This window comes from Sceloporus undulatus, chromosome 4 (assembly GCF_019175285.1).
Source record: "Sceloporus undulatus isolate JIND9_A2432 ecotype Alabama chromosome 4, SceUnd_v1.1, whole genome shotgun sequence".
NCBI classification, from domain to species: Eukaryota; Metazoa; Chordata; class Lepidosauria; order Squamata; family Phrynosomatidae; genus Sceloporus; species Sceloporus undulatus.
The window spans coordinates 172,010,343-172,023,194 of NC_056525.1; the positions used below are offsets into that span (position 1 = coordinate 172,010,343).

At 38.0% G+C, this 12,852-nt stretch overlaps 1 protein-coding gene across 1 annotated transcript in view; it reads right to left on the reverse strand.

The window, feature by feature from the left end:
- Positions 1–5,183: 5,183 nt before the first annotated feature.
- CAP2 (cyclase associated actin cytoskeleton regulatory protein 2) overlaps positions 5,184–12,852 on the reverse strand; it is a 68,111-nt gene continuing 60,442 nt past the window's right edge. The window contains exons 10-13 of the mRNA XM_042465311.1: positions 11,325–11,448; positions 9,423–9,505; positions 9,032–9,172; positions 5,184–7,139 (exon numbers count right to left, since the gene is read on the reverse strand). Of these exons, the coding sequence (XP_042321245.1) occupies positions 7,056–7,139; positions 9,032–9,172; positions 9,423–9,505; positions 11,325–11,448 (432 nt within the window). The 3' untranslated portion in view covers positions 5,184–7,055. The remainder of the gene's footprint in view (positions 7,140–9,031; positions 9,173–9,422; positions 9,506–11,324; positions 11,449–12,852) is intronic.

A 12,852-nucleotide genomic window follows, 5' to 3' on the forward strand; every position in this document is an offset into this window, starting at 1 on the left:
TGGAGTTCTAGAAAACAGAACATAATACAAAATTTAAACATAGTAACAGTGAAGTCTATCCTGCTTCTCTCAATTTCACCAATCTTTATTTTGTCAGATTTTTTAATTAATTTAAAAAGCAACCATTACGTCAAACTTTATACAGACATCTTCTACGCAAATAAGAGTTATGTACACCCACAAATTATATACGTAATCCAAAACAAAACAACAATACAATTTATTTTGCACTTTTCCCAATTTTCCCCTTTAAGTCAACGTATATTTATCCGTTTCCATATATTCTCTCTTTCTAGGGCCTTCTCATGAAAGGTGGCTAAGGCTTGTCCTCCATTCCCAGGATGCATCCTCCATTTCAACCTTCTGTCCAGGAGGAATCCCAAAATGCCCTCCATTTTGAGGAGGACCATCTGTGGGGGCATGGATTTGTGGGAGTGTTTCGAGCTTTTGTGTTGGAATGCCCTTCATTTTTCTTAAACGCCCTCCATTTCATGGTGCCTTGTCCTCATTTTTATTATTTTATTTATTTATGGTATTTATACCCAAAGAACACTCTCAGAGCAGCTTACAATTATTATTGTTTTTAATTACACGGTTCCCTGCCCTCAGGCTTACAATCTCTGCGCTTGGGACACCTGGTCACCCTTTTCTCATGAGGCATCCAAAGTGGGGCCAAAGTACAGCAGCCTCAGTTCAGCCATCTTGACCTCAAGGGAGAGTTCAGACATGATTTGCTCTGGGACGTCCGCGGCATCCTGATATCTGAACGTTGCATTCCCCACACTGTGGCATTCCCTGGGAAGCCCAGGGGATGCGCCCCCTCCCAGGATAGCAATGTTTACCGAGAATGAGATGTGATAGCCTCGCTGGCAAACCACGAGGCCATGACTCGCCTTCTGGATGACAATGCTTTATCCATAATTGGATAAGCCCATGTTGATTCGGCTGAGCCAGTGTACACATCCTGCTCCCTTTACTAATTAGGATTCTCCTGAATACACATTGGTCCCTGATTTCTCAAATTGCCTTCTGATGTACTATGAGATAATGTAACCCTGATGTAACCCTGATGTGAATAAAAAGGGCTGGCCAAGACCTGGCCAGCTAAGTTTTTGCACCCCCATTCCTGTCTCTGCGTCTCATTGCCGCGACACCACACTGGTGCCCTCTGACTGCATTAGATTACAACTTTTTAGATCGTAAGCCCGAGGGCAGGGAACTGTCTAAATAATTATCTGTAAGCTGCTCTGACAGCCTTTAGGGCTGAAGAGTGGGGTATAAATACAGTAAGTAAGTAAATAAACTATCATCCACAGTCAATATAAAAGTTTATCAAGCCTGGCAGAAAAAAAGAGAAAGAAATACTATGTGCACATGCAAATAGACATTTCATAGCCCCTTAAATCATGGCGTCAACGTGACTACGGGATTAAATTGATGTCAGTCACAACTAATTCATGTTCCACTGATTAGAGCAGATCTGCAAAACCAATCTTGCCATTGACAAAATGGGCCAGTGGGATTCATAGTGTTGGTGTCACCTGGTGCATTAACTCATGGTGTCATTCCCCCCCCCCCATTGACCTCTTCCCATTTCACACCGTAAAGAATCCTTAGTAATGCCTTTTTGCACTGACGTTACTTGTAAATTGTAATTCCCGTATACCACTGAATGCAATGGTGATAGTTGTGACATAAACAACTAGCAAAGTTAAAATTATACCATCAGTTTACAATATTATACACACATCCTAAATGTATTTACATATAGATAGTGAAGATTTGGTTAAAATGTGATGTTTTAAAAGAAAATATTAAAAGAAAAATGTTTTGAAAAAATTGAAATTTTTAAATTTAAAATTTTAATTTAAAAAAATTCTGGGCCCTCTCCTTTCTCTTCCCACTGAGCTTGGCCCCACTCCCAGCATCTCATAAAACATTTTAAAGGGAAGCAGATGAATGCCACAGCCTGCTTCTGCCAAAAGGCAGGTGTTTGAGGAGCAGTGGTGTCACCCCCTAAAGGTGCCACCTGGTGTGGCCTGCTCCCCGATGGTGACGCCATTGCTCCGCACTCTTCTCCAGCACCACCTCTCAAATGCGTTGGTTTTCTTCCTATCAGCTTTCTTCACAGTCCAGCTTTCACAGCCATACATAGACATTGAAAATACGATGGCATGGAGCATCCTAACTTCAGTGTTCATTGATATATTTTTACATGTCAGGGTTCTTTTTCTAGTTCCAGCTGCAGTTGGCCCTGGGGTTTCATTCCAGGACCCCTTGTGGATACCAAAATCTATGGATGCTCAAGTCCCTTTAAATTCAATAGTATAGTGAAATGGTGTCCGTTACACAAAATAGAAAATTGGAGATTTGCGTTTTGGAATTTATATCTTTTTGGAATATTTTCAAACCATGGATGGTTGAATCCGTGGATATGGAGGGCTGACTACTTGAAACCTATAGAAAATGCTGCCAGGCAGGGCCAGGAGTACTAGGCTAGGTGGCCCAAAGCAACTTTCTCTGATGATTCTTTTGATGTGGTAGGCTGATGTCCGCAAAAGCTTACGATGAACTGATGAAGATCATGCTCACAAACACCCTTTCATTTATATCTTCAGATGATTTCAGTTGTATGAAATCCTATTTCTGGTCATTTGTCTATCAGAACAGACCAAAAGATAGTCTTGGGCTAATTTAAGAGAATGTTCTGATGCAGCTGTGAGATTAAAAAAATCCATTCCCAGGGTTTAAATAACTGATACGACTTCCTTCCTTTTAAATAAATATTGTTGCAGGTTTAAGATTGAGATTCAGCTGTCGTTGAGGTGAACAGAAAATCTTGCAGCCCCTGTGTATATAAATTTAGTTAAGAGACAAGGAAGACTTACTCCCACATAATGAAAGGTAAATAAGACTCAGACTTTAGAACGTTGACATTTGAAATCCTGTGGTTACTCCATATCAAGGCAAATTCTTTATTGGGCCATTTGAAAAACTCACAAAACAATGCTATGCAAGCTTTCAATTGCTCAAAGATTCTTAATCAGGCAAGAAGGTAAATAAGGCAGGAGGCAGGATGGTTAGCATTCAGTTCACAGGTCAAGTCTCCAATTGCTTTAATTATCAACTATAATCCTACTATCTGATAATGTACGCTCTTATGCCAGTACTCAAATAGTAGTCTATTTGAATAAATGGGAAAACAGTATATCATAGCTAGGTTAAAGCTAACCTAGCTACTGTATATGTAGTCACATTTATTCAAAAATACTGTTTTCTGCTTTAGTTCTGACTATATTGACTGATCGCACTTCTGTGTACAGTGCTAATAATGTACATACTACATAATTGGACGTGGTTTTTTTCTCCCAGACAGAATTATCTTTAAATCTGACATACCAACAGTACAATCCTATACATGCCTACTCAGAAGTAAGCCACACTGAATTCAGTGGAGTTTATTCCCAGCTAAGTGTATACAGGATTGGAGCTGTCTTCTATATTTTTCAAACCGTCTGTGTTTCATTCTTCTCCAAGGAGTGCAGTCTGCCCTCTGCATTTGCAATTTTGACTTTTGCGGATTTGCTTATTTGCGGTTCTGATTAATATGTTCTCTCCAGGAATCTCTAGGTCCTGCAGCGCAAAAAGTTGACCATAGAGTTCTGTTGGAGAACCTAGAAGCTCCTAGAGAAAACACTTCTCTAGACATCTGTAGGTCCTCCAACATGATTCTACGATGACCTTCTGGCAGATGTTGACCATAGAGGATATGGAGATCCCTAGAGAGGTATTCTCTTAGGTAAAAAGAATAGTGTTTTTTCTTTGTGTTTTTTTCCACATTCACAGCTGTCCTTCACTCCTAATCCCAGCAAATGTGGAGGGACCACTGTATTTGGGAATTGTTTACAATTTGGTGGCTTTCTGCCACCTGGTGGCTATATGGAATCAGTACTTCAAATCTGGTTGATCAGTAAGTCAGGTGTGTTTGCTTTTTAGCTTCCTTTTCAGGCAGGGGTGAGAATCGTGGCTCTCCAGATGTTTCTGAACTGCACTTCCAGCATTCTCACAGTTGACTGTGTCACCTAAGTTTCCTAGGAATAACAGTTCAACAACATCTGGAGGGCATACAATTCCCACTCTGCTTTAAGGATTAATGTCAATGTCTGAATATTCCTTACCTAAGAAAACCCTATGAAATTCACGGGCTTGCCATAAGTTGACAGGCAACTTAAATGCACAAACACACACCTACACACTTAGAAAACCAGCATGGTGTAATGGTTTGAGCTAGGACTTGGGCTCTGGAGAGCATGGTTTGAATCCCTGTTCTGCAGGGAAACCCACTAGTGACCTCTGGCAAGTCACATTCTCTCAGCCTCAGATGAAGGCAAAGAGAAAGCCCCCTTTTTTTTGCCGTAAGGTTGTCATAAACCAGAAACTATTTAAGGGAACACAACAAGAACAATATCCTATAACATTTGGAGTTCCCAACACTGCAATCCCCAGTGTTTGTAGTAAACTGAGAATCCTATTCCTAGCAAGGGTTGAGGCTGTTCCACTTATTTGTCTGTTAGCTTTGATGTCACCGAAGTGGATTTGTTCAGACTTGCTATTTTATATAAGGGACTTGATTTTATGACAGCACTGTATATAATGGGACTTGAGCATCCATGGATTTTGGTATCTGGGGGCAGGGGGTTGTCCTGGAACCAAACCCCATCAGATACCAAGGGCCCACTGTATTTCTCTTCTAATGTGATCATTATCCTAACACGTTGAATACCATTTAATTGTCATCTGAAACATAAATTACGATTAATTTTAACTATAGTTTATAGGAAAAAGCCAAATGTAAATAATAGCTTATAAAGCCATTTTCTTTCAACAAACCATAGGTGGCCACACTTTAAGAGTTCAGATAACATGTTAAATTGTGATTAATCTAAAATTAAAACAAAAGTTTTTAATCTCTTCTTCACAGTCACATCAATGGAACAGGGAAAGAGAGAGCAGCTCTGCTTAATAATGGTAAACGTTTACATCTGAATACAGCCAGTGTGCCTGAAAACGGATTTATTACTTCTGCCAATTAGTATAAAAACATTAAAGAAAACTTTCCAGTGTGGTTCACAAAACTAGATGTCTGCATATGAAAAAAAGAATATGCATGCTTATGCAATAAATAATCTCTTCAACAATGTAAACAAGTTACATTTTTATTCTTGTGATAAGTTTACTATTGAAAAATGGCATGTACTAAAGCCACAACATTATTACATATAGATCAAACATCAGATAGCAAAATTGTATTATTATATGCACTATTTGTTGTAATTCTCTACAGATATTACAATCAAATATAATATTAAAAAAGGACTATGTACCTTGTAAGGTGCAGTAGGCACAATTTAAATCCTGATCTAGCTGTGCAAGCATATTACCATTATTTCACTGTTACAAAGTATTACAAGTAATTAAAATCAGTATCATAATTAGGTACTATGTGCTGAGGTCATACATATACTACACTTCACATTAGTGTTAAAAAGGAACAATATGGACTATACAACCAATTCCCCCTTTCAAAAAATACAACCCCTTTAGTCTGAGTTCAGAACTTATTCAGTAGTAATCTATGGCTTTTCTTCATGTACGTTTTTAAACATTTGCATGCATACCTTACAAATGGAAATAAAAGCTGAGTTACCTCCACCTTTACATAAACTAATATCTATAACTAGGATGATAACTTCTGCATTGTTAGGAGCCATTTTAATCTTCACCATTCTAGAACTGTATTTTATTGCAAATCTTAGTACAGTCACAGATGGTGAGGACATTTAATAAAACTGATGCCATTTAGTAGCAATTTGGTGTTACGTAGATTATGTATGCAGGCATAGTGGGGCTATTACATATAAAATATGAAGAGAAATAACAACATTAAAGAATGTAGCACCTCTTTTTAAAATGTAGAATTGTTCTAATTCAAATTATATCTTCATTAAGATTTAATATAGTTTCAAGTAACCAGATTTACTCTATGGGCCAGCAGATCCCTACCCCTAAACAAGGTTGCATTTGATGATCTTTTGGACTGGCAGGTTCATGAAAATATGTAGTACTGTATTTTATAGATCAAAGAGAAATAATGCCCCCACATTACTCAGTTCAGATTAGATAGTTAAATTAACATTAGTAACTATATATAGTCTATAAAGAAAAAAATCGCTCAAGTCAAGGACATACCCAGATGAGAAGTAAAAACCTAGTTGAATACAGAAAGATAACCTTTAAGCTAACATTTTCTAGAATGATTCTGAACTAATCTGAAACAAACAAATTAGCTCGAAATTGAACCAAAAAACTCAAGATACTCACATTACTGAAATAAGTAACTGAAATATCTAGCCCCTCTTTTCCATTAGCAAATGTAGCTAAGAGTTGTACATTTTTACTTTTAAAAGCACAAAGACCTTATAGAACTACAGACTTTCTAGGGTCCGGTATCACAATACGATGTACAAAGGATCTCAAATCTAAACTGAACATCTTACCATATTCATATTATTTATTTTATTACCAGCCAAAACATAGAAAAGGAATGCATTGAAACATTACAAAGTGTATCATGCAGACATTTGGCTTATTGTATTCAGTGAAATTGCCAACAACCTGAATGGTTAATTTTTAAAATCTTTGTACATTCACATATTACATATAATCTATTTGCACACAAAGGCAAATTGTGAACATTTTAAGAATATCAGGATGCATTAAAAATGTGTACCAGGACTGTGCAGAGTGGATTCCAAGCTCATGTAACCATGGCAAAATAAACATTCATGCCTTTCCCAAACAAAACAGTGTACATCAGTATATTTTCCCCTCCTACATAAAGATGATCTCAATGGAGGAAAAATACCATATGTAGTAGAGCCTATAGTTTCTAGGGCACAGAGTATCTGCTTGAAGGCTTATTCACTGCTGCTGTTTTCTTTAGGCTCAATATCTTTGGAGATTGTAGACTATGGTTTCCATATAGCCCTATAAAGTTAAGCAACAATCTCTGTAGGGTCAGTGACCAACTTGGATCCATCCCATGATGTCTTGAACTGTTCAGGAACAGGGAATTCTTTCTGTACAAAGGCAAGATTGATAATATCAGCTAAACAACTGAATGTTAGACAAACTGATGTAATATCATCAGTGAGATGAGTGAGGAGGTTGAGCCATAACTGGATTATAAAGAATATTCCTTACAGACTTCAAGACACTTCAGTACACTCAGAGAATGACTGGGATTTCTAAAAATTTCTGATTTCTTGTCTTGGTGTGCTCTATTGGCAACTCTCCTATCTTTTTAAATATAGAACTGAAGCATAAAGTTAGGTAGTTCAAATGCCAGAAAATAAGAAATTGCTGCAGAGAGTAATTCCTTTTTTCCATGTCCTTTAGGGCAGCCAACAATTGGTGCTACAACATGAAACTATCAGTGGCCTCTAAATGTCAAATATGTAAACAGTGTATTACTTGGATACTACCGATAAGATTTTGTATATTATAATAAAATATTAATTGCAGAGATACTAATTTTTAAAATTTTATTGTGCGTCTTCAAGTTGTTTCTAATTTAGGCAACTCTAAGCCAAACTTATCATGACGTTTTCTTGGCAAGTTTCTTCAGAGGGGATTTGCCATTGCCACCCTCTGGGGCTGAGAGAGTATGACCTGGCCAAAGTCAATACATACAACTTATTTTCACTTTTCATCTTTTTGTTTATTGGAAACATTTTCTCTCCTTTTTGTAGATGCTCCAGTTCCTTATTCTCTCTCTCAGTGATAAAGGCACAGTAGGCAAGAATTGCTCAATTTAGCTTTTATTTTTGGCATCTAAATTATATAACATCATAAATAACCCTGCTCAGAAGAGTGACACCATGGAACTTTTATGAATTTATAAACAGAATAATGTCACAACATTGACAGCCATTCCCACAATGTCCCTGGCAATGTTACAAAACATCAAAACATTGATGTTTTGTAACATCAATGTTACAAAAATTAGTGCTCGTCATATGATGCTAGTGCAAGCAAGTTCCGTCTCCACACCAACTCTTTAATTATTTCTTCTCACCTTTCCTTGCCCTTTCTCTTCTGAGAAATCTATCCCTACCTGATTTCACAGTACAGTACAGCAGAATAAATAAAGTTAGATAAGCTAGAAAAGAAACTAGAAACCACTTGAGGGAAAGGATTAGGTGCTGCTGAACCTGCAGTGCAGGCATCTCCTCCCTGACCCCAGGCTTGCTTCCTATTAACTGTTTGACCCCAATGCTCCTATTGACTATTTCAACCCCCTATGCCTCATTGGGCATTGGAAGGAAAAAAAATGCTTGCCTGGGCAGAGCAGCAGAAGAAAAGCCTTTTGAGTGAGTGGGCGGTGAGAGAAGTAGTGCTGCCTGCCAAGGATCCATGGGTACTTATGAGTTGGTGAGCCTTGGTATATTGTACCCATTGCACCTATGGTATGGCCACCACTGAAATTAATGCCTATTCCTTGATTTGTGTTTTGATTGAGCAAGGTAACTGTGATGTCTAGATTAATCTTCATTTTGCTTCCTTCACTAACAAAAAACATTTACAGCCAGTGACCAAATGTCTTCTTTGATTTAGATTGTAAGGAGAGATGTAAGTAGATGTCATATGATGATCTTTTTCTTTACAATGACATTTTTTTCAGCCATTTGAGATTATTTATATATACACACACACAACTCAGTATTAAACCTTTGATTCTCTTCAATTTAATGTGTTGTGTTTTACTGTTGTGTTTTCATGTTATTCCATACTGCTATGGTAGAGTCAGATGATGAACTTAATACATTCTTTAAATAAATAAATTAATAACCTGAATATACTTTAATGACTGAAGGTTCAATTCCTCTGGAGATCTATTATTTCATTAGTGACATTATTTAGTGTATATTTCAGCAATTTGTACCAAACAACTTTAAAATGCCTCACTTACGTAATCACCATCCTGCGGGATAAGGATGTTCATTTCAGAAGACTTAGCACTCACAATCTCACAGTCTAATGATTCTTCGCTGAGGTATATATGGCAGCCTTCAGTCTTGTTAATTGAAATGGTTGGCACTTTTCCTAATACCTAAAACAACAGAATTATTTCAGAGACTTCTCTCTACATGATTATCTGAGCCAATCTTCAGAAGGAAGAAAGAAAGTGGGCCCTAATACTGAGAACATTCTATAATATGGGGAATTTTTAAATAATTTTAAATAATTACAAATAATTTTTAACACTTAAAAAGTCCCTATGGAGCAGAGAAGCCTCCAGTTCCTTTTCACAGTTTCCCCAATTTAAACACCCCTTCCCTGTATAATGAAAGTGTGTTTACCTGTATCTGAATATCATTGGAGTTTATCACTTCAACAATACCCACAACATTGTCAAATACAAGGCCAAACTTTTTGCAGTTATCTGGGGGAAAAGACAACAAATAAAACTGTTATACAATTTGTAGAACTATTTGCCATATATGATTATATGCATTGCCAAAACAAGAAAATATTCTTGTCTATATAAAAAGTACGGATGTGCTTTTCTCACATCATCTGTAAAATATTTGTAGAGACATTTCATCCATGTTTAGTCAGAAGAAGGCCCAATAATAGAAACTAATTAAAATCAATTGTAATTTTTTAAAAACAAAATGGCAGCTTAATTAATTGTTTAACTTAACTGTTTGACTTACATTAGAACTGCAACATTGACTTAATTCCAGAATTAAATTATTAGTTAAGTCATTACTTAAATGACAGCCAAGAAATTTGACATTTCCTAGTTGGTTCCTTACTCAACTTAGCTTAGTTATTCTGTTTTGGGTTTTTTGGGGAAAACTGTTTCCTGCTTTTTGTTAGTTCCTCAGAGCCAGGAAAAGATACATACTACTACAAATGCAAATGGCTGTATTTTCACTTATACCTGTATATGTTACAGCTATACATCAGTTAACAAAGTGGAAGTATTCCTAGGCATTACTTTAATTTGGCACCAGAGGCCAAAATAATATGGAAAGAACAGGGGGAGGTTCCACCACGGCAAAAAAGAAGAGCAATTCAATATGTATCAGTGTTTTTAAAGCCCTGCATACATGCTTAATGTTGTAGAGATCACTTGAAAGCTTCTTCCAAAATGCATCCTGGGCTGACTTTTTTCTTTTACCAGCCTCCATTTTTTTAAATGATTTTCATTTGTGGCCAAACTATGCTTTTAAAACATGCAGTGAGGAAGGATTATCTGCTCTTTCTCTTTCTCTCTGTTTTGCTGCTCATGCATACTCAGAACGGACTCTAGAGGCAGTTGCTGTTTACCTTGCCTGTTGTAGTGGGACACACTTTGCTAAGTGTGAGTCAAATTGTCCTCTCCCATGCTCTCGGTAGGCAGTCTGAATGACACATGGCTGAAACCACAGTTCTGGTGCAAACAGTCCAGATGACATCTGGGCAGTTCATTACTGAACCCAGGGTGCAACACCCTTGTAATAGATTAAAATAAATTACTTTTTACTCTAGATCTTCCCAGAAGATCTGTAGTCCTGCCTTTTGATGCTGGGTATCATCCATCCACAGATGGCAAGCCCACACTGTCCCCAGTGGCGGTGTGTGCACATGGCCGTGCCACCATTAGACAGCCCTCGTCCTCAGTGGTGGCGCATGCACACAGTCATACTGCCATTAGAGACAAGTCCCATTGTTCCTAATGGTGGCACAGCTGTGTGCACATGCTGCTACTGGAAAAAAGAGGGGCTCTCCCTAATGGCAGCATGGCCACGTGCCTATGCCACCACTGAAGTTCCTAATGGCGGCACAGCTGCATGGCCATCCTGCTGTTGGGGACAACGCGGACTCAAGCATCTGTGGATTTTGGTATTGGGGGGGTGGGGGGGTCCAGAACAGATCCCTCGTGGAGATGAGGGCTGACTATACTGCCTGGCACAGCCATTGCTGCAGTAAATCACTTGCTCTGAGGTGAGAATGAGGCACCTAGACATGTGATTGATGCTGGGTGCCTTCTTCTGACCTCAGGGTGAGTACCTCGCTGCTGTGGTTGCCGCATCAGGCAGCACAGCACCATGACATCTACTCCCTGGAAACAGTCCATGGAATGACACTGTCCAGTTGCAGTCAAATTCACATTAATTTGGAAGTAAATCTGACAGTGATCAACAGGCCTATTCTAGGTAAGTGTGCATAGGACTGCAACCTTTTATTTTCATCCTAGCAAGAAGTACACTTACCAACTGTAATGGAATTAATTTTTCCTTTCATCTGCAATGTAGATTTGTTGCATTTGAAAATATAAGCTACTTGCTTGAGTTCAGTGTCAGCAATTAAAAGGTCATTCTTGTCTTCCTGGTATTCCTATATTTAGAGAGAACACACCATATATTAGTTTTCAGCATTTGCACTGTTAGTCACTATCTGCTGCAGGGGAGGGAAGAAGGTTGCACAAAAATCAATTTAAAAAATCTAACAGTAATCTAACTTACAGTTACAGACTCCAAATTATTTTCTTATTTCTTTTCTTTCTTTTTCATACTAAGTTCCATCAGAGTGTTTGAGAATTCAGACTGGCCCAAGGCTTTTTTACAACAGCCACTGATGCCTCCTCTACCCATCAAGCTGTATAATATCCAAAGCCAACCACATTATTTGTCCCTCGGTTTCTTTTGGAAAGACTCATGAACACGTTTTCTCTTCCCTACCAGTGAAAATATATATGTGTGTGCTCCTTCACATTGCCTGTCAGCTTATGGCAACCATAATCAATTCATAGCATTTTCTTAGGCAAGAAATATTCAGAGGTGGTTTTGCCAGTTTCATTCTCTGAAATATATAGCCTACAGCACATGGTATTTTTTTGATGGTCTTCCATCCTAGAACCAGGTCTGACCCTACTTAACTCAAGATCAGTCAGAATCTGGTTCCTTTATGGTATTTAGGCTTCCACCAATGGAAAAACAATCATAATAAAGTAATTAATTATTTGTTTTTTGTGGGTTTTTCAGGCTATGTGGCCATGTTCTAGAAAATTTTCTTCCTGACGTTTTGCCAGCATCTGTGATGAAGATGCCAGCCACAGACACTGGCGAAACATCAGGAAGAAAATTTTCTAGAACATGGCCACATAGCCCGAAAAACCCACAAAAAACCATGGATGCCGGCCATCAAAGCCTTCGACTTCACAATTAATTATTTGTTGCTTTTTCAGAACACCATGTGAACTTCAGTATATTATTACAAAGTCTCCATTTTGCCTGGATAAATGATCTATTATAGGCTTGATCTTGAAGATCAGAGTGGGTGACAACTGTATACTGATTTTTCTCCCTAACCATAAACAAAATTAGTAGTTCAAGTTATTACCTGAAAAGTTATTATCTGGACAAGTCCCAGAAGCCCAGCCAACATGGAAATAAATGGTTCTATACAAGAAATACTTATCCCCCTATGGGATAATTATTCTACTCTAAAAATTACACACACACACACACAAAACAAAAAACCACTATATATTCTGGCCAATCAATCCTATGGGAAAGGTCTCTCTTTTGCTATAACTGGGAACACTTAGGTCTATAATTCCCTAGGCACTCCATCTGTTATTTCTCTTGATCCTTCAGCCTTTCTGACCTGTGCTTTTTCCCTTCCCGAACTTTCTTCCCCTGATTAGTGTTCCTCAGTCTTGGAAGCTGGCATGTCTGGCATCCTGGGTTCATCATTCAGACACAGCCATTCTTGGATTCAGACACAGCCATTCAGAAC